At 37.5% G+C, this 23334-nt stretch overlaps 1 protein-coding gene across 6 annotated transcripts in view; it reads left to right on the top strand.

The window, feature by feature from the left end:
- ASAP1 (ArfGAP with SH3 domain, ankyrin repeat and PH domain 1) overlaps nucleotides 1-23334 on the top strand; it is a 377838-nt gene that overhangs the window by 186319 nt on the left and 168185 nt on the right. For all 6 annotated transcript variants that reach the window (XM_037802373.1, XM_037802371.1, XM_037802368.1 and 3 more), the window contains exon 4: nucleotides 12311-12383. In XM_037802373.1, the coding sequence (XP_037658301.1) occupies nucleotides 12311-12383 (73 nt within the window). The remainder of the gene's footprint in view (nucleotides 1-12310; nucleotides 12384-23334) is intronic.

Below are 23334 nucleotides of genomic sequence, written 5' to 3'. Positions count from 1 at the left end.
ACTCCTTAAACCAAGTCCTCCTGAGTATTGCTGTTTGAGACATCAGTCTGTTGAGAAAAGCATCTCTGAAATGATAATGTGCGTCTTTGAAGATATAAGGTTTAATTTTAAAGATGTAATGTATAGAAAATTTTTTCAACTCTTAAAACCAGGAAGATTTATTTAAAAGAACACACAGTGGAGCATAATATTCATTTATGCTTCAGAGCAAACTCTGGTACCCCATTTCTTTCTTCTTCAATTAATATAGAATCAATAAGTTCCAGGGTCTGTGAGCTTTCCCTTTCGAATAAGACATTCTGTCTGAATTGGGTCGCCTGAGGGAGCTCTGTTTGAAAGGGTACATGTTAAAGACCAGCTGTTGTGGGGGAGGGAGGGTTCCCACGTCAGCCATTGGACCCTTTTTAGATCCTACACTTTGAGTTAACCCCTGTCCTAAATTGCACTCAACTATAATTTGCGAGAGAATTAGTTCTGAGATCATTGTGACATTTCTGGTATGTGACCAGCTTTTTAGAAGTCAAAACCTTATGACTTTTTGTCATTGTTGTGACTTGGAGGTCTTGTGAATTATTAGTACACTAAAAAATATCATTAGTGCCTGCTGGTACTTCATAATCATGTTTAGAAGCCCACAGATACAACTTAAAATTATCCTTATTAGAAGCAACTTTTTGCTTTTCAAGAATCATGTAGAAAATTAGACTTTAAAGATAAATACCTTTAATTATGAAAGTGGAAAAACTGGTCATTAATTTAATTTTCAACAACAGGAATGTATAGGAGACAGCACACCACAAAGATGGAATTCTGGTCAACGGCTGCTGAAGCGGTAATGGCTAAACCCATGCAGAAAAATTAGGGAAGAGTATTTGCAGCCTTAACATTAAGTGAAAAAAGCAGAATACATATTACATGTTAAACGTTGATTAGTTAAATAGAGATCATGATCTGAATGTGAATAAAGATAGGAAGTCAACAAAAAGGAAAATAGTGTTTTAGAGTAGTAGAGTTATGGGTAAAGTTTCAAATTTTATTTTTAATATATTTGGTATTATATTTAAAAAAAACAAACGCATTTTTCCTTTTGCCAGAAGAGCAGGTGTACTATGTGCTTGTGGTAGGAAATGGCTGACCTAGGGGAGGAAGATTATATTGCTTTTAGGAATACAGTTTCTTTAAGGTTATGTGACATTTGTAAATTGACTAATTTTTTAAATTAAAATTTGATTTTGGATTCATCAATTTTGAGATAACATTTGTTAATTATGTGGGTTTATCACAGTCTCTCTGAGCCTTGATTTCCTCAGAAAGAAAGATTGTGATAGAGGCAGGCAGTTGGGAAAATCAGATGCGATAACATGAAATATATTTTAGTAGGTATAATATGTAAGCTTGTGAAGCCACTCTTAAAATGATGAAAGTACCAAGAAATATTAGGTACTGTTTTATTTTGGAAAAATTAATACCGATGCCACCCTGTGTTCTTACTTCACCATTTATTAAATTGGTTGCTGCCACTCAAGGAAAACACATTGGCTTCCTTAGCAATATCCTTTTAAACACTGGAGTCGTTGTCTCTCTGTATATAGACAGCAGACTGCTCCCGGGCTGCATTTTTGTCAAGTCTTACTGCAAGTTTCCCCCAGTGCTGTAAGCACTGTGGTAGCTAGTGAACATTTGTGGAACTAATAGGAATTGATGGGACCAGGATATTATAACTTCCTAATTTCTTTCCTGAAGTATTGTTCATATTCAAGAGAAGCAAAATCTACTGTTCATTAACAGAACAGTGGTTTCTAAACTTCTGTATCTCATTTATAAAACCTTTTTAGAGCATGCATACCATATACATGTATATACAGAGATATACAGACTTCTGTACTAATCCTGTATAATTATATAACATGGAAAGTGCAAACAGGTTCTAGTATTTTTCTTCCCATACCCCAGTGGATTGTCTTCTATGCGTTCTAGGGAGAACACCAATTTAAAGGGCTATTCTGAGAGAGGAGGGTTTTGTATCTGTATCTCCTTCCTCTTTCCTCTCTGTGGTAGCATCACCATGAGCATAAAAATTGTCCTTGCTAATTATATTCCTCTTGGACACCTTAGAAAAAAATAAATAAAAGCACCTGCAAATTCTAGCTAACATTTATCAAGGGCTTACTTTGTTCCAGACAGCATTCTAAGCACTTCATTTATATGGATATGTCACCTAATCTGCATAACTCTATGAGATTGGTTACTGTGAATACCTCTATTCTCAGGATGAAGAAACTGAGGTCAGCACAGGTGGTTTAAGTAACTGACCCAGGTCCTGTGGCTAAATTAGTGGCGCTGGGCTTTGACCCCAGCCTGTCTTGCTCTAGGTTCTGTGCTGTTAACTCCTGTACTTAAATCCCAGCATCTAGTCAGCAGTTACCTGATTCTCCATCTTAAATTAATAAAAAATAAATGTGCGACTGTGACTAAACTTAAATGACTAATTCATCATCAGCATGCTTGGAATCATTGTCAAGACTCAGACCTGGGTTGAGACCTAGGTTTACGAGGACATTTTAGCCTTAGAGTAGAACCTTACAGACTCTCCAGACTAAGGGGGCAAATAAAAGGCTGGCTAGCTCAATGGTTCACTAGCAAAAACTGTGTATTATTTTTTACACAGTTTCTTTTGTTCAGCATCCACAGGTGATTGCTTATGCACACTGAACATTGAGGATCACTACCTTAAAGAAACACATCGCTTACCTACACTCTCCAGTATTTGATAGTTTTATATATTTGAAGAAAGCTATCCTAGAACTACTCTAGAGTATTCTCCTTCTAACCAAGTACCCCAAATTTGCTTCAGTTCTGATCAGACTACTACATGTGAGAAAATTTACCTTGGAAAAAAATTAGTGCCATTTGTACACTGAATTCCTGAAATAAACTATGGTATAGTTTTCCAAATAGGTTTCTCACGCAGTTTGAAACAAAAAAATAAATTGCATTGCACGCTTATTTTTTGCTTGTTTTAAAACATGATCCTATCCTGTAAAGTAGTATCGTTTTATATTTGTTTCTGAAAATCATGGAAACCTGAGAACTATGCTAAGGAAATAATTCCAAGTATAGAGAATACTGTCTACATGCACAAGGGTGTTAACCAAAGTATTATTTGTAATAGGAAAATTGGATGTGAATTAAATGCCCAGCCATAGATATGTAGTTAAGTAAATTCCTGTACATTGGCTCAGTAGTTGTTAAAAACTGTGCTTATGAGAATTATGTACTGCATAAATTCCCCACTCATCTTCATAGAATTTTCCCGATTATTTATTGAAATTCAGTAGCTTCATTCACTCATCCACAGACATATTTAACAAGAGCCTGCTCTGTGTCAACCTCTGTTGTAGGTGCTGGGCTACAACAGTGAGGCAGGCCAGCAAAGTCTCTGCCCTTGAGCAATTTACCTTCTGGTAGGAGGCAGATAGTAAACAATATGCTAAGGAAATTACATGATACAAGCTGTGTGGGGTAGGGCTGGGGATATAGCATGGGGAGAAGAATTATTAGTGGGAGGGCATGAATTGCAATTTTAAATTGGGTGCTCAGAGTGGGTCTCGTTGAGCAGGTAACATTTGAACAAAGTCTTGAAGGAGGTGAGGGAGTCAGTCTTGGTTTTCTTGGGAGAGGAGCATTCTAAAAGAAAAGGGACCAGCCAGAGAAAAGGCTCTGCTGACTTTTTTCACAAATTGCACCTAAAAGTATCTTGGATTGCAAATAATCATTATTAACTAAAATCCAATTTCAAGTTCAGAACCAAATCTGTACTCACACCTGAAGACAAAACTCTCTCCTGCTCTGGTCTGAGGTAGAATCCTGATAAATTCTGATGATCATGAAAAGATGTGACTCAGGGAACTTCTTTCCAGTCTAGGTTCTATTCCTTTAAGGACCTCTCATTATATTATAGCATGGAAATGGTCTGTTTGTGACTGTTTTTTGGTGTTTAAATACCTTGTTATACCTATAATTACTATTTTCCCTAGAATGGAGCTGAATTGCTTCAAGATGAAAGAGCCATAAGTGCTTTGTGGGTGGGTGTGCGGCTCCGAACTTTTAGAACTACAACAGAAATTAGAGGTTCACAAGGTAATTGCTGTGATTACAGTTTTCTTTTTGGCCCCAGACAGGAGCTCTTGAAACACAATATTCTACTAATTTTTTAAATGTACAGTTTGCAAGGCAACAAGGAAATTACTGAGAGTATGCACTATTTCCCCCTCATTTTCTATGAAAGTTAAGCATCTTGTTGGGTCTTTTACAATTGCTGATGGAAAAGCAGCCACTGCATGTATTACAAAACACTGTTAGAAGGCTTAAAAATTTTTAAGTACTACATCAACCTTACAATTTTGTATAAGGACATTATTTTAGGAAAAAACAAATTCCTGACCCAACAGTCCTACATAGCAACAGTTGAAAACATCCCTATGTACCTCTGTAAACTTTGTATTTGTATATAATTGACAGGTATAATACATATGTAATTTTATATTCTAAATTATTGTATTTCATAATATTGCCATATATCATATAATAGAAATTCATTAAATGGTAGTCCTTTATCCCTTATAACTCTTGTATACATACTTTTTAGTGACCACATAAGAGAGTGACCTGATTTATGTTTTGGAAAAGCCAGTTTGGCATTGGTATGGAGTATGGAATCAGTGGAACAGCTAGGAGGCTATTAAAGGATCTAGCTGGGGTATGATCAGGCCCCAAAGTAAGTCTGGCCATTGAAAAGTGTTTAAGAAGTGTTGCAGAAGTAGAACTGGCCGTATTTGGTGGCCTGTTGTGTACAGAGGGTTAAACAAGAGGAATGTGTCCTTGGCCTCTACTGAGCATCTTGACATCATCCACTAAGGTACTGAATGTATATAGAGAAGGAAGGAGTAGATTTGGAGGAAGCCTTGAGTTTGGGCTTGAGTGGGGAAGAAGTAGATTGAACCTCAACAGAAATACTTAAGAAAAGTTATGTTCATGAAATACCCAACTTACTGACTTCCTTTCCAGCCTTGCTTCTCTCCCTTCCACTTCCAGCAGAACAGCCGGGGTCATTTTTCTGAAGTCCAAGATTAATCACTTCCTTCTTCTGTAACTCCAGCGGCTCCTCTTTGACTAATCATTACCTTCAGAATAAAATCCAAACTCCTTGCCATAACCTTTTCCTTCCTATATGATCTGGCCCCATCTATCTCTTTATCCTCTGCATGGCCACTTGCTTCAGTCATACTGGTCTTGATGTTTTTTAACTCCAAGTAGAGCTGTTCTCAAAAATATTAGTTAGTATGCACAAGTTTGTTTTCTGTCTCCCCCCACCCTGAGGAAAAGAACTGTATTATCTTCACCAGGTGTCCTACTTTTATAGAACTTGGCATGTGGGAGGAGTCAGTAGTAGTGGATATGTGAGCCTGATCTGTGGGTATTCCTGTCTGTCCCCCCTCACATTCCTCAGAGCAGACTAAGTGCCACATGACTGCTCTGTGGGCCAGGGCTGGGTGAGAAATGCCAAGTGGAGAGCTGTCCCTCCTTCCCTCATCTTTGCTGAAAGTCCACCAATTCTATTCAGGGATTTTCTGCCAGTCACTCTTATTGGTGGTTTTCACTAAATCACTGGTGTTTTAAAGTGCACTTAGAAGCTTTCCCAAACCTGTGCATGTCATGTATTGTGGTTGGTTATTAATGTTAAACTTATCTTTTCTGTGTACATGCACATGCCAACAATCAGTTTTAGTGAAAATGATGCCCAGCATCAAAGCTTTAGTTCTCCATTAGTGAAATCCCCAAAGGCTGCAGTTCCCAGGATGTACCTGGAGCTAAATGGAAAGCCTGTCTTTGGTTTAAATTAGCATCTACTATGCCAAGCAAAATATTTAGCAGATGGGACTGTTAAGAAATCATTGATGTGCTGCACAAATCTGACCTGCATCAGGTGTTGTGACCTACAGAAAGCTGTAGTTGACATCTTCCTGCTTTTTTTGTTTTGTTTTTTGTTTTTTGTTTTTTGCTTTTGTTTTTTCTCTTTAAAGAGCTACTTTGCGTTCTCAAACAAAGAGTCAATCTCAGTTTCTCTTTGGTTTCTTCACAGAGAGCCTCCTGGAATGAGAAGGAGAACATTTTTCAAGTTGTTTGTCTAGTGACCTGAATGCTGAATCATTGGGTTGGTTTTTTTTTAAAAGTCTCCTTCCACCCTGGGGTCTGAACCCCACTGCATCAGGTTGGAAGGTTGAAGACCAGCACAGTGGTTATGAATACAGACTTTAGGGTCAGAATGACCTGGTTTTGAATCTTGGCTCTGTCTGTTACTAAGTTGTATGATTTAGAGCCATTCTGAGCTTCCATTTCCTTATCTAGGAAACATGAGTAATAGAAACCTCCTTATAGGTTATTGTGAGGATTAATTAAGATAATATGTATAAAACACCTTTATGTTATTTTTATAATCATCGTTTTGTTATCACTATGGGGAATAAAGGAGGGTAGAACGAGCTAAGAATCTGAGGACAGTTCGAGAGGGAAAGGAAGAGAAGAATGAAACATGTATGTGTTGGGTATTGTGCGAGGAAAGGCTTGTTCAGAGTTTGACCATTATATCAGAGACGAGGACTAACTGGTCCAGGGTCACCTAGCCAGGAGCAGTAGCTGAGCAGAAATGACACCAGGTCTTCCTGATCTCAAAGCCTGTGCTCTTAGTCATGACATCACACTTCTCAAGGTGTTGCTTGTGCCACTATGAGGCTAGAGCCATTAAGAAGTGGTATTTGAATGCTAGGATACTGGTGATCATTTAGAACTCAGAGTGCCCCTTGCAGTGATTTAGCGTCAAGTGGTGTGGGACCAGCAAGGGCTCTAGCAATTAGGTGGAGAGAATGAGCTTCACAGAGAAACGCAAGACTTGAATCAGCCCTTAGAGATGGATTAGGTTCTGTTTATAGAATGTACTGAATGGCTGTACTTCTTTTAGGGTCTTCAAGGAGTGTTTTGCTTTCTATATTTGTGTTGCCAGAGTCAGACATCATTGCAAGAGGTAGAGTGGTTTGGGGAAGAGTCTTGGGTATGAAATCCAGATGCCTTATAATCCAGCAGCTATTTCCCTCTCTGGTCCTGCTTTACCATCTGCAGAATGCGGGGCCAGCAAGGGACTGAGGCAAGGCTCTTCAACCCAAGCAGCTCCACGTTTGCCTCTGTTACTTATTGGACTTCTCTGTAAGGCTTTCTTGGAGTAGTGTACCTCTACTACACTAGATGACTTGTCGTCTATATAGCCTTAGAATTCTGGGTTATAGAAGCTGGTTTAAGAGTTGGCAGAGTAATTTTAAATATTTGCAGCCTCAGAGAGGTTAAAGAAGGGAGTTTTGTCCAGGTTCTAAGCCTTCACAAAGTAAAATAAAATATCATAATTGATCCTTAGTAGACAAGACTGACTTTTGAAGGATGAAATGAGGCTTGGGAACCATTGTAACCAAAGATGAATTGTGAGGAATTAGAGGGTGAATATTTCTGTATGAGTCACCCAGGCAAAAAAATGTATGCTGGTGTATTTACCTTACTTAAAATGGTGCTTCCTTCAAATGATTGGAATAAACAAGAAGGTTTTAAAATGAATAGGCCATTAGAAACAAATAGCAGGATTGTGTGATTGCCAGTCTTGTTAAATATGCCTTTAATTCTAGATATTTTAATATAGAGACAGATTCATTTCATGTTTATTGAGCCCCTACTCTGGACCTAGCATAGTCCTTTTCTCCAAGATGTGTGCAGTCCTAATGGGTAATTCATGAGTACACAGAAAAGCTTAGTTTTTGAGTTATAGTTTTATGTAGTACCTTAGAAACTTAGAAACTTAGAATCTTGGTGGGTTGGTGGTATTTTCTTGCATAGAACAGATCCTTAGAATCCTTCAGGAGGTGTTGGTGAAAGTGATACATTGAATCTTTGCTACAAATACAAATCTAAATTTTGAAGTAAATTGTTAAGTGGGGCCCAATATACTTAGTTTAGCATCTATAGATCTTGTCTGTCACTGGGTAAAATTCCATCATCCAACCATTCAGCTACACTTACAGCAGAGGGCATTAAATGTTTCTGGTCGAAAGCTGTATGAACGCAGAACATGAATCTTAAGGAAACTTTTCATAGTCTAAAATAGCACAAATTAAAAAGCTCTATTTGTGGATGACTTATCAACTTTCCATTTTTTGGTTGCATTATGCAAATCAAATTTTATTTTAGGTTGATTATTTCCCTTTGTGTAGCAGCTTCATTCAGCTCATATTAATCTTGAAAGTAACAAATGATAACATCTCTACCTCTTCCTTTCACATGAGCTCCCGTTGCTGCGTCCCCCTTCCTCTATTTGCAGGTATTCTCTGCTGCTGCTTCCGGACCAGCCTTCCTGTGACTGCCGATGTTGAGTGGCTGTCACACAGGGGGGTTCTCAGCGCTCCATACTTCATTCATCTCCTCACAGAAGCAGGGAATGTGCTTCCAGCTTCTGTTCTGCCTTGACTGGTCTTTCATTTCTGCTTCCCTCCCTCCATTCCTTCCTTGCTTGTTTCAGAAAGAGTGTAAGGCATATGGCCATGAATGTAAGGCCTCCATGATATAAGGAGTTGAGGGTGAGAAGGCCTAGAGCAATCCCTGGCATACAGCAGGCATGCTCTTGGAGTCAAGTTCCTTTTCTTCTCTTCTTCCTTCCTTTCTCCTTTCTGTTATCCCTTAAACCCCATGGAGGTGTTGTTTGTCTGGGATTTGAAGGAACAGCACTTGTAGCACATTTAGATATGTATTATTTCTTGAGGGAACCTTGCTTGATTGGACAACAGTATCCCCTGGCTCTTCTAAACACAGGCACTAAAAAGTGCATTTTACTTGACTTCCTTTTGCCAGTGGCTGGGGACTAAAGCATAAAAAAGGAAATGTCATTCAGACTTAATTGTGACTATAGCTATCAAATGAAGATGTTGACATATGAAATTTGAAAGTGAGTAGGTGCACTTTATATCCTGTTAGTTTATAGACAAGGTGGTGAAATTTTCAGTATAAATTCTGAGGATTTACCCAAAAAAGGGAAGCAGATAGATGATCTCATAAAATGTTCCAGCTGAAATCTTAGCCATCCTTTGCTCATTTGGAGTCATTCATTGTGTGTGGATATTGAAACCCATTCATTAATTTCTCTTGGAATAGACCCATCTTTATCTGGTCATTACTCCCCAATGTGAACTGATAGGTTATTTTCTTCTAGAAGCAGACCTTTTTTTCCTTTCTTGAAAATAATTAAGAAATAGTAAGAGCCAGCGAAATCATGGACATGTCTCTTACAATATTTATGGTTGAAAAAGCATAGGCTGGTGGTTCTTCTCTTACTTGATGTGATGGCAAGCTACACTGCTTCTTTAAAGTCCAGGATTTTCTTCAGAAAAAAAAAAAATGGATATAATATATGTATAAAAGATAAATGGTGGCTGTTACTCAGATTATTTTTAAAATATCCTTGCCATGAAAGCAGTTCATCAAAGGATAAGCTTGTTAGACTCAAGTCTCTTTAACAAGTCCTTACTTGCACTTATTGATGTTACCTTCTTTCCCTCTTATGCTGCTAGCAACCTGAATGCCTTGTAATTTCTTAACTCAGATTTATCTCTGAAAACCTCATGTAATGAGATTCTCACAAATACCAATGACATGCAGAATTAGGTAATGGTTAGGAGAGTAAATCTTTTGTCAAAGACTTGGGTTCAAATATTTGCTCTGCTAACCTGGATAGGTTAAGCATTTTAAGCCTTTGTTTATTCATCTGTAAAACAGATGTAATAGCACTTTATATTGTAGTTTTTTTTGTGAGTATTAAGTGAAATAATCCATGTAAAACTCTTAGCACCTTCTTTGATTCATACAAGCATTTATTAAATTGTATTAAAAGTATTATCTTCCTTTTCTCTAAAGTACAAGTCTTAAATCTTTGAAATAACTCAAAATTTATCTCTTCCCTGCAACTGTCTCCTAAAACAATGCTTCCTTTAGTGCAGGATGCATCAAAACTGGTGGTATGACTGGTGGTATATGGTATTTGAGCATTTAAATATTTAGAGTTACGTATCAGTTTTTAGGGCAACTTTAATGGTAAGTGATGGTGGTAATATGTACCTCTTAACAGTACATTTATTTAAGTAAAATAAGGTGTAAGTATATTTAAAGAAAAAATTAAATAGAAATGTAGATAGAATGTGGCTGTGACAGAATTGTGAAGATGGGATGTGAGTGGAGTGGTGGGTATGGTGGAAATAGTGTTGGACTTGAGCCTATAAATCTTGGTTTTCATCCTAGTATCCCAGTAGAAAAGCGTGCCCTGTGGGGTTTGGTGGATGTTAGTGTGAAATGTGACTTTAGCACTTTCTGGCTGAGTGACCTGGGACATGTAAATTAATCTTTCCCTCCCGCTCTCCTTCCCTCCTCTTTCTGCCTCCCTTATGACAAGTATGTATTGATAGCCTACCACATTTCCTTATCTGAAAAATGGAGATGATACTTCACAGGTTTTTATAAAAATACAATGCAAAGTGAAATAAGACATTTAAAGCATGTATATCTTATATACTTGGTATATCTATATGCCAAACATTATGCCTAGTGTGTAATAAGTGCTCAGAAAATTTTAGTTCTTGTGTTATTTAGGGCTTTTGATTACAAGTGACAGGATCCCAATTGTCACTGGCTTGGGACAAAAGGAATTTATTGTCTTGTGTACTCAGAAAAGTTAGCAGTGACGTTTGCCTTGGGGGACAGTTGGAAGCAAGGACTCAAATGCCACCAAGACCCTCTCCACCTTATTATGTCCGGCCAGTTTCTTCCACAAAGCGAGAAACAGCACCTCTGGGTGTCCCCAGGCTCACTTCTTTCACTCTCATCACCAGAAAGGGAGTGAGCATTGTGATCCCTAGCCCAAGTCCTGAAATCCTATGAAGGGCTCGACACTAGGCTCAAGCCAGCCTTTGGTGTCCAGAGGACAGGAACCAAAGGAAAATCGCAGCTCCCAGTTGGTGGGCCACATGTTTAGAGTAGCAGGAAAGACCGTTTTCCAGAAGAAGGGGAATGATGTTTTGTTTCCTTTGTATTTACCCCTTCCAAACCTTTTGACTGCCTGTATGACCTTCAAGGAAGTACTTTACCTCTTGGGGCTTCAGTTTTCTCGGCTGACGGGTTTGATGATGTAATGGACGTGAAAGCATATTTCCTGCCTTAAACTTTTGCAAGTACCAGTTTATTATTATTAATACTGTTTTTGCTTATGCCCTCCAAATCTTGACACATCATCCAGGGTTCCCAGCCTCTGAAGTAGAGTGGGCCTTAAAATTATTTTAAGATGTTAGTTCAGCGTGCTTTGTGTATATTGAGTATACCCTATGTCTAGCACAAATTTTGTTTTTCCTTTTTTTTTTGGGTGTGGGGGTGTGCGTGTGTCCTTTTTAATCTTGTTTTTTTAGTGTATTACACGTAAAGAAAAGAGTACATATCCTGAGTGTACAGTTTGAGGTATTTTCCCAAACTGAACCCAATTTATATGCAGCATATGGTTTAAGTATCAACAGTGACAGCCTCCTTGCAGCCCCCCAGTTGTAGCACAAATAGATTGATGTATAGCATGTTGATTAATCATCTGGGAAATCACCATCATGGTAGCATTTTCCATGCAGTAGTTTTTTTAATAAGCAGATTTTTAAAATGCAACTGCTGCTATGTCATTTTGTTGTTGTTGTGTGTGTGTGTGTGTGTGTGTTTGTAACTCTAAAAGAAATCATCAAATTTAAAAGTGCTGTGAAAAGTTCTTCTGGTCGTTCTTACTTATAACACCTCCTTGAATATGTCCTTTCTAGCTGAAATTAAATTAGATGCTAACAGGGGTCTTGTTCCCTGGGTATTGTGTCCTTCCTATCTGTTTGTTTTTCTCCCTTACCAGGTTGTAAACTCTCTGAGAGAAGGAAACAAGTATTAGGATTTTCTGATTGTCTGGAATTTTCTTTCCAGTGCATGGCTTCACATGATAACTGACTACCATGTTACCTATTTAACCCAAAACTGAGGGTTTTTTGCTTTACAGAATGGTTCATTTTATATATATATAAATTATATCAGTTTGCTGTTGCTGTGGTACTCACCAAAACACAGTTGCAAATGGGTTTTTCTTTTTTCTTGCTTTTTCAGTTTGCCAAATTTTCCAACATCTTTTTTTTTCCCCATTTGTTTTCTCTTTTAGGCTCTAGACCAAGATAGAACAGCCCTACAGAAAGTGAAGAAGTCTGTAAAAGCAATATACAATTCTGGTCAAGGTAAGTACTTACCAAAGCAAATAACATGAATTATAAATAATAATATCCACATAGTTTTCTGTTATTTGTAAGATGTTAAGTTTATAGAAAACTTGATAGAAATAGGGAAAGTAGGTGGGTCAAAGGAATTCAGTTTTTGTCTTTTCTTTTTGGTTCTTCTATCAGCCCAAGCATGTTAGTGTTTTCAGAATAAAAAGAAAAACTGTTAGCTGCAGTGGATTTCATTGTGTATTTAAAAACTTATTACTAGAGTTAGATGTTTTTGTCACAAGTGACATGAGATGTTTAAAATCTCTTTGTATGGTTGGCGAACCTATAATTCATTGTCCTCAGATAAACACATGAGGATCGTTTCTCTCTTGATTGTACGTGTACACATTTGAAAATTAATTTTGGAGATGGGTAGAGGGTGAGAGAGGGTTAAATTCAGACCTCAACAGACCTGCCAACTAGAATCTTTTCTTTTGGCTGAGGTGATGCCAGGTAATGTGGACACGAAACTATGCTGTCATTGGATAAGAAGAAACAAACCAAATTAACGTAAACAATGGGCAATCATCAGAAATTGTAGGTTCCAGTGCCCCAGGGAAGGACAGTTTTGGAAACATAAAATGACTTTCAAGATCTGTGACTCACATCTTTTGTTATCTTGATTGTAGTACCAGCTCACTTACCTAGAGGTCCCTTCCCTAAGAAATTGGTTGTCTGTAGCATAACAGCAGACTTGAGAGTAGAGGCTTTGAAATTGAATGGGTGAGGGTTTGAATCCTTGTTACACCACTTGCTAGCAAGGTGATCTTGAGCTGGTTACTTCATATTTTTGAACCTACATTTTCTCATCTGTCAAACTGGGATGATTTTATTTTTCTCGTAGGGTTGTTGATGAGATTTAATGAGCTAATACATATAAAAGGCCTGCCACATTGTGGGAATTCAGTTAATGCCAGTTCCAATTTATTTTACTGTCATAAAGTGATAGAGCTGAAAGGAACATTGAACCAAGGCAAAAACTCAACCCTCAGATGACTTTTTGGCCCTTTCCTTCTCCCATCAGAGCTGAGAATCACTAGTCTGAACAGGAAATTTACTAATCTCTTGTCTTTTTTAAAACCCCAAGCTTTAAGACACTTTATAATCTTAATTAACACATTTTACACCCTCGTGTCTTGATATCTTTCCCTAATTTCTTTATATCCAATAATAAAACACTAACTTCTAATTAAGGTAGGTAAGTAATAGTTGTATAGTAACCAAGTGTTGTTTTGAATCTTGGCCTAAATTTTAGACCTTATTTATAATTTCTATCCTTAGCTTCATTTAATGAAGTGTTCTTTTTTAAAATAGGTATTTCATAATTAAATAGGAAAGTAGTTTGAACAATTGACTTAGACCCCTATGTAAATCTTAAATATTACTGGTCTGGAGGGTTTGGGCCGACCACCACCTCATGGCATTGTACCTGAATTATAGGCAGAAATACCTACAAAATGTAGGGGAAAACTTAGCTTCTAAAATGCTGACATTCAAAACTCAAGCAGTAGTAGAAACAACCAGTTAGTGAAAATGTTTTACAGTATTTTCTAAAGCTGAATACACATTCTCTGTGAAAAGCCGTGAATACGTGTGCACCAAAAGACGTGCAAGAATCTTCGTAGCAGCATTATTCGTACAGCCATAAGCGGTAGCCAACCCTAATGCCCATCAACAGTAGAACAGATAAATTAAAATGAATGAACAAAAGTGAATATGGGTGAATTTCACAATGCCTTGTTGAGCAAAAGAAGTAAAACAAAACCAAAAAGCACAGTGTTTTACAATTCCATTTATATAAAATTCAGAAACAAAATTTATCTATGGTCTGAGGGATCAGGAGAGTAGTTTATCTTTAGGGAGATAGGAACATCTGGGATGCTAATATTCTATTTCTTGATTTGGGGGATGGTTACATGTGTAAATCCACTTTGATAATTGATCAGATGTTACGCATTTCTGTATGTGTGTTGTGCACCAATAAAAATATATTTAAATTGTATATAAAAGATGCTCACTGAAGAATTGATTGTGATTTGGAAAAACAGAAAATAAATGGAAATTTGCTAAGTAAATGATAGTTTATCTATATAATAGAATACTTTGAAGCCTTTAAAAAAAGAAATTCAAGTAGCATAGCTCTGAGTTTGAATCCTAACTTTGTTGCTACTTGTTAAAGTCAAGTAAGTTATTTAACTTCCATAACTCTTAAATTTCCTCATTGTAAGATAACGTAATAACATCTAATGTACACGATATTATGTGGACAAAATGAAATACCATTTAAGGTCCCTAATACACTGCCTGCCATAGAGTAGACAAACAAATGGTAGGTGAAAAAAATGGCAGCTGGATCAATACTATGTGTGCCTTCTCTGTATTAGTTCTGTCATTTTACAGATAACATTGGACAAGACTGGTTTTATAAAGAGTTAAATAAGCCGTTTTCTGCCTCCGAAATAGTGTCATTTCTCCATAATATTATGGTTTATGCTTGAGGCTCATGGGTCGGGAGCCACAGAATGGAGACCTTGATTCACATCTGCCAGGTGCTGCCATATTTACTCTGCTGGGGGCTCCATCTGACTCTATTCCAAGTGTTTTGGCTCAAAAAAAGTTTCCTGCCTTTGCCACAATGACCACATTATTCAGCTGCTCAGCTGCGGGCTTTTTTACTGCTTTTGCTGGGTTTGTACTTCATCTTGTTCTTTAAAGGGGTTCTTGGGACACATCTGCCCTGGATGTGGGAGGAGGCAGGGGTTGTCCCTGCATGTGTAAGGTGGAGAGTTCAAGGTGTGCATGGAGTTCGATTGCCTGTATTTGTTGTACTTTCCTTGTGGAGAGGGGCGCCATGGCTGACTTAGATTTGAATCCTCTCAGCCTGGATTGCGATTTCCTCTGTGCTTCCCCTAGGTCTGTAATATCCAAGAGAGTAGCTTCTAGTCATGTGTGGCCATATAAATTTAAATTGATTAAAATCAAATAAAATTTAAAATCAAGTTCCTCAGCCTCAGTAGCCACATTTCAAGTGGTCAGTAGCCAGCTCTTACTGTATTGGACAGTGAGGCTTCAGAACATTTCCATCATCAGGGGAAGTTCTTTGGAAAGTTCTACTGTAGGAGAACATGTATCGACTACATTGTAATTGATGACTGGTCTCTTACACTAGACCAGTGATTCGCAATTTTGGCTGTTCTTTAGAATCACCTGAAGAGCTTTTTTGAAAAGAGAGAAAACAAACCAACAGGGATTCCTTAGATCCAGCTCCCTAGAGTTGTTCCAGGGTGGGATCAAGGTATTCCTTAGATCCCAGCTCCCTAAAGTTGTTCCACGGTGGGAATAAGGTATTGGGATTTAAAAAAATTATCTCCCAGGTAATTCTAATGTGCAGCTAGAATAGTGAATAGCTGTACTACACTATGAACTCCTTGATGAGGGCTGGTGCTGTCTTTCACCTTTCTATTCTGTGTGTTTTGCAACATGGTTTATTAATTTGTTCAATAAATATTTATTGAGCACCATATTACATGTTGCTGTTCTGGGGATTGGATGTATTGGACAAAACAGAGTTTTTGCCTCCATGAATTTTACAGTATAATGGAAGAGAGAGATGTAAATCAGATAGTCAAACTGAAAGTATTTGGAATTAGAAACTGGTCGGTGCTATAAAGGAGAGCTTATAGGGTACAAAAAAGGAGATAACAAAAGAAATCTGATATAGTTTGAGGAGAGTGGTAAGGGGAATACCTCTCAGAAATATTCATTGGATGCTTAATGCTGTCCTAGGCTAAGCTAAAAAAGCCTTTGAGGAAGGTACTACCATTACTGCCACTTTTTAGATGATGACACTGAAGTTGAGAGAGCCAGACTAACTTGTCTAAGGTGCCACACCTGGCAAGTAATGGAAGAAAGGCCTAGCATTCTCCAGCTTTGCTATTTACTGCTCTTATGTACTTTGTTTTCTTATCTGACACATTGTAGGGGCTCAGCACGTGTTGAATGAATAGCTACTTGTTGGGTGGATGGCTGTTAAATATTCGTGAGTCATGAATATTTATGAACAAATCAATCAAATGTAACCTTCCAGCAATACAATCCATGGGATGACTTTCTTACTGAAGTATAAGGACCACCACCATAGGAGCTTTCACGTCCTTGGCTTGGACATATGGGCATGAACTCAGATTCCTCAGGGCTTCTCACAGACTACTAGGGGCTGATAGGATTTCTGCAGTCATGGAAGAGTATAGCACACCCGGTTTTTTGGTCAGCTTGTGTGGGCAGCACTGTGACATTTAATTCTTAAAAAATAGCTAGATGAATAAAACAGTGGTGCTGCATGTCTTTCCATGATACATGCTCAGTGGAATCCAAGCTGCTCCCATCCAAGACTTTTTGGCCCCATCTAGAGAAGCCACAAGAGGTTGAACCCTGGTGTCATTTCCCAGTGTGTTTTCATAATTTCCTTGTTTTCTCACAGTTCTTAAGTGACATGAAGCCCATCTGATGACCTTTCAAGATTTAAGAAGCATTATCTATATTTATGGTTTGAGATTATCAACCAGCCATCACCACCACCCCCCAAAGTGATTTGAAAGGTGGTTGAAAATGGTAAAGGGTCTGTCTCACTCTTACATTCTTTATCAATATTCATTAGTAAACAATGTAATGCGGGGAATTTTGCTGGAAAAACAAATTGTTGTCTCCATGGAAACATTTAAGTTTGAAAATTGCCTTGGGAATTTGTCTCTTGTCTCTGCTGTGTATAAAGACATTAAAAAAGAAACACAAAACATTTCAATTCTGTGAACTGCTTGGATGAAGGGAAAATATTCCAAGCCATTCAGTTTTTATGTTATTGTTAATATTATTAGTCTGTAAAATAAATTGTCTTTTAGAAAGTTTGTCTTTCTAGAAACCTTGTTTTATTACCTCCCCCAGTAATATGTTTAGAATAGCTGACAGTTTATTGAGCACTGTGGAGGTTTTGAAATATGCTAAATTTCCTTGACATTTTTTCCTTCAGAAGATGAGCCTAATTCCCTTCCTTTTGACTGTAGGCCAGACTGTGCCTCCCTTTTAATAAATAGAATGCTGTAGAAGTGATACTGTGGTTTCCGAGGCCAGGTCATAAAAGAGGTAGCTTCCACCTGGGTCTCTTTCTCTCTCTTTGAAAGAAGCCAGCCATCATTTCATGAGGACACCCCAGCAGTCCTGTGGAGAGAGCCTCCTACCAAAAGCCACCACTAATTTGCTAGCCATGTTAATGAGCCACTTGGAAGTAAACCTTCAGGTGACTGCAGACCTGGCTGGCATCTTGATCTCTGTCCTTGTGAGAGACCCTGGATCAGGACAGTGGGCGTGGATGTGGCGTTTGGAGGACTTCTCTCTCTTGCAGGCATGAGCGTGTGCATGTGCATCATAGACCCAGTATATAAGTCAGTGTGTGACTCTTTAGAAAGAAGAGCTGACGTCATCACTTTTAAGAAACAGATAAGTACAGACTATACTTTTATCAAATGAAAGAGTCATGTTATTCATTATCAGCATAGTCATGCTAAATTTGTTGTACACCAAGTCAGTTCAGTTGGAACACACCCACACATTGTGTATACTTTTCCCCAGGAGTAAAGACCCAGGATATTCCTGCTACCAATTTTTTTTTCCTGTGCATTCTTAAAGTGTATTTTTTGCTCAAACAAAAATGTGTATTTTACTATTAAATGGTGGCTTCCTTAAAATGTATGCAAAGATATATTTGGAATAAGTTTTACTTATTAGTAAAACATGTGCTCCCTAGAAATCTATAACATTATTAGTTTGAAAATTGGGCCTCCCAAATCCTTTGATACAGCAGCAACAAACAACAAGACAGTGGAGTGTAATTTGATTACAAGCATATAATATGGAAGTCTTGTTTCCAAAATATAGCTAGATTGTCATAAACAGCATCATAGGTTTTTCATTTCAGGAAAAAAATCACCTCATTTTCTCATTGCCTTCCTTATTCCTCTCCTTTTTCAGTTAAAATTATCTGGGGAGTAGTTTCATACGCACGTTTGTGTTTTTTTAAAGCAAAAGTGTGTGGTGTTCTCAGATTTTCATTTTGTTAATGTATCTGTTTTAAGAATTAGCACATGTGCATGGTGAAATCAAAGATTTTAAAGGTAAAGTACTAAATACATCAGGGGATAGAAAGTGGATGTTTTTGTATCCAAGCAACTTCAGATCATTTTAGCTTTTTTTATTTTTTTCTCAAATTTGAAGGCATAGTGTGAAGTCAGTTGTAACTAGAATTGATAGTTAAGTTTTGTCTCTCTTATCATGGAGTCAGCTAATGTTAATTAACAGGGACAGATGGAAGATAAAATACATTAGAATTGTAATAGGAAGAAATGGAGGAATAAAATGCAAGAAGGTATACAAAGAGTGATTGGTCTATGTTTAGGAAATGTTGTCTTTTTAGCTGTTTTCCAAATTTGTGAATGATAACCTGATTTTTAAAAATTGTTTTGACTTAATGTAAGTTTGTTAGTAAAAAAATTAATTCTAAGCCTTCGGAAGTAGATGGGTTTAAATAGAAATACTGTAAAAACATTTGGTGGTGGTGGTGGTGGTAATTTGAGCAAAATCTGAACAGATTACTTTGGGCGTTCAAGGCATTTTGCTTTCTTGTGGATCTGTCATCACTGGTTAAGAGATGAAAGCAAATTGAAATAGTAAGTTTCTTCAGAATGGCCAAGGAAAGGAACTTTTTCCAAAAGAGAATATTCATCCAGGAAAGCATTATTCCTCAAATTATGGGAGGATAAAACTGGAGGAATTTAAAAGATTACCTTTAGAAAATCAGAGTGTCTTTCTTTCCAGAATAATGTTATAACTCCAGGCTCTTGAAAAGTTTCAGTTTTTGGATTCAAGTCATTGGCTCAAATATTCTGTTTTTGAAATTAGAAGTTATTTGTGGTGTGTGTGTGTGTGTGTGTGTGTTTCCTCTCCATTTTGCTGGCCATGGAATGAGTGCACTTGGTTTGAATAAAACTGGACACACTCATCCCATGGCCAGTAGTTCAGATTTTTTAAAACCCTCAAGAGGAACAGCAAAAATATCCTGTGAAAAGTGATTATTAAAACATGTCTCTCTGCCTTAATGGTCCCATTTTGGTAGAAATAATAGTCAATAATAGCTATCATTTGTTAGACCTACCATGTCCTGGATAGATTCCTTGGTCCATACATATATATGTATATCACTTAATTTTCTTAGCAATATCCTGCATGGATGATGTTGTTATCCATAATTTAGAGATGAAGAAACTGGTACTCATCTGGTTTAAATTACTTACACAGCTAGTAAGTAGCTGCCAGTGCTGAACTGCCAGATTAGATTGTTAACTCTCAGAGGTGAGTGACTATTGACCCAAGGTGGGGCATTGAGGATTCATTGGAGTATGAAACGTAGAGATGCCACACATGTGAGAGACAGACAAGTAAAACAAGCAGTAGTATTATAGTATGAAACTGCTATGAAGGTCAGTTAAAAAGAGGAGTAGGTTTATTACTTCAAACACAAACTGGAACTTTTACTTACTAGCTACAAAGTGCTTTACCAACTTTAACTTCATTCCTATGACTAAGTACGCTGTAATTAGCATAATTTATATATGAACAGTGAATTACTTATAATCAGAATATTCTCTTAAATAAACCAAATGTGCCTCTTGTATACTTATTGTATAATTGGTCATGCAGATTTGGGATCAAATGCTAATATAGTCACTGACTGGGGGTGAGGACACTTTGAAAAATAATTTCTACCTTATTGGATTGTTAAAAATAATAAGATATTGTATGTAATGAAGGTACCTTACAAGTGGTGGTAGTGATGAATACCTTCATCCTCATCAACTTATTAGACTTTATTTATAGTCTTTATATTCTTGTGCTTTAGTTTGGATAATTTCTACTGACCTATCTTCAGGTTTACTGCTCATTTCTTCTGCAGTGCCCAGTCCCTCCAATGGATTTGTATTTCAGAGACTGTATTTTTCAGTTCAATTATTTCCATTTGGTTCTTTTTAAGTTTCTATCTCCTGAAATTCTTCATCTCTTTACCAGTTTTATGCATTTTTTCCCTATAGATTCTTTAACATACAAATTTTCATTTAAAATCACTGTGTACTAAAATCAACATCTGAGTTTTCTGTGGGTCTACTTCACTTGACTAATTTTCCCTTTTGATTTGAGCCACATTTTTCTGTTTCTTTGCCTGTCTAGTAATTTTTTTTTACATACTGGACATTGTAGATTATATGTTGTAGAAACTCTGGATTCTGTTGTCTTCCTATGAACTATGTTGTGTTTTGTTTTAGTGTGCAGTTAAATTACAGGTGATCACATAGATTAAAGGTGTAAAAGGCTTTATTTGAGGCTTTGTTAGGATGAGCTTTTTAGTTGTTCATAGTTCTAGGACCTAGGCCTTAGTACCGCAACATGGTCCATACTCCTAAGGCATGATTTTTCTGGGATTTTGGCTCCACTAACTTGGTGGGACCTGAATGCCGAACTGTCTCCTCCATATTGGGAAGAGTCATCTGCTCAGCTCATTCAGGTGTTGCTTTCCTCTGGGCTCCTTGAAGTATCATTTTTGCATGTATAGTTAAGGGTTAGGCAAGGATTTGAGAAAAGGACATGCAGATCTGAGGACTACCCTCTCTTTGGCTTCTTCCTTTCTAGGATTTCCCCATTTTCCAGCTGCTAAAGAAATCCAGAACTCTGACCTCTGACACCTAAGCTCAGTAAGATGCCATTTCTAGTTAAGGTCTACTCTCCCTGTCCAGTGTGGACTGAGATGTGTTCTCAGGAGAAAAGCCAGTGTGGTTTTTCCCAGTGTGTCTCCCTCCCTTTAAGGCCCACATCTTGCCTATTCATGCCTGCTCTTCTTTGCTCTCCAATGCTTTCAAATAGTTGGTTTTTTTGTTTTTGTTGTTTTTTGTCCATTGTTTATAATTGTTATTGATAGAAGCATTAGTCTGGTACAAGTTACTTTGTCAAGCTACCAACTGCAGAACTTTAATGATAAACATTAAATGAGTCATTTATTAAGCATATATCTGTAAGGGATTGAACGCTCCTGGCTCACAGGGAGGTTACTATGTATTAGGACAGTTTATTTAAATAACTATAATGCATGATCACATATGGTAAGTGACTTAGGAGAACTATGTCTTAACCTAAGAACAATGGATCACAAATACCTGAGTGCAGAAACTTGGCATTTTATTTATTCAGTCGGAACTATTTAATGAGTGGCTGGGGTATGTAACAGGATGAACAGAATAATCAGTGATCTCTGCCCTCTTGGCCTATAGCTCAGTGTAATGTCAGATGCATTTATCTTAGAGTCACACTTTGCATTTGTGTTTTAAAGTCTGTATGTGTGGAAAGTGTCATTATGGGATTGAGATAACCCTTGAAAATCCCAGGATGGTCCACAAATTATACTTAAATATAACTCACTTGGTGTTTTTTCAAAATATAGGCATTCCTTTAATGGCCATGGTATTTAAAATACACATGCACCTACACACACATACATGAAATCTTTAAACCAGGGAGAAGACCTCTCCCCACCTCATCCCCGTGAGCAGGTCAGGAAAGAGCACGTTGGCATCATCCCTCCTGCCCACCCTGGGTACATGCCTATTGAGTGGAATGGAGGGCTCCAGTGCTGTTCAAATTGTTCTTGCTGTCACCCTCTCTTGTCCTGTCACATTTACTAAAGTAAATTCTCGTAAGAGAAGGCACCACCATTGTAGTGTTCAGTCCTTCTCATGTAATCCATTTTACTCTTTACATAAAATTCAGGCTAATGACTTTGGTGTCTTTTTTTTATCTTTACTTTTTGTCTTTTTAATTTTTGTTTTTATCTTTATATTTCTTTTTTAGTTTTCTTTATCTTTATAGGTCTCTTTAAGCATCATCTTTCTGCGTTGAGCAGAGACCCTCTTTGATTGTTGTGCTCATGATTTTAGAGCCTACTTAAATCTTACTACCTCTTATCCCAAATTGTTTATTGATCACAATTTTGGATGTTTATGTCCCATCAAACCAAGGTCGTTTTTTTCCTATATAAAGATGTTATACTTAACTATAGAAGAATCTGTGGAGGAATGCCAAATCCTCAACTTGACTTCTGTGTGTGGTGGTCTTCCCAGGTCTGTTAAAATCCTTCCTCCGTCACATGTGCTCTGAGCACAAAAAGTATCATATGAAGCAATTCTTCATGTAAGAAACTGTCTTAAGGCAGCTGTGCCCTTTGATAACTTATGAAAAGCAGTCATGCATGTGTTCAATCCCATTGTGTTTTGGATGTCGACTTGAATTTTGGAGCGTCAATTACTAAGGCTGGTGGGCCCTCTCCAGCTGAGTCCCTAAACAGAAATGTAACTGCTAATTGGTTTTTTTTTTTTTTGATGTCCTATTTAGGTATGGAAATCAAAGCAAGTTGATACTGATTTTGAAGTGCTTTTCATTGGTAATCAATGCTGTAAGACAGACACTTGGTGAATGAGGTTGATGGAGGATGACTACACTGCTGATTTGTCACTTGTACTCAAACAACAGAAGGATATTCTTGGATCTTCTGTGCCTCACAAAATTGATCAAACATAGATGTTTTTCTTTATCAAGCATGGGGGGGTTGAGGTGAAAGTATGTGTATTAGCATATTTCCGTAGAAAATTCAAATAGACTAAAAGAAAACACGAATCAGCCAGGTTTCTTTTTTTAAACTTTTTTTCATTGTGTGTATTCTGAGTCACAAATGCTCACACTTAGGTAGCACCCACACATTTGTGTACCCCACGATCCTCATTCTCTTACTGTCCACATTCAGGGTGATGCTTTTTCCAGGATTTCTGAA

This window comes from Choloepus didactylus, chromosome 14 (genome assembly GCF_015220235.1).
Source record: "Choloepus didactylus isolate mChoDid1 chromosome 14, mChoDid1.pri, whole genome shotgun sequence".
NCBI lineage: Eukaryota > Metazoa > Chordata > Mammalia > Pilosa > Megalonychidae > Choloepus > Choloepus didactylus.
Note: the sequence above shows the minus strand (reverse complement) of the source record. Positions and strands in the feature narration are given on the sequence as shown.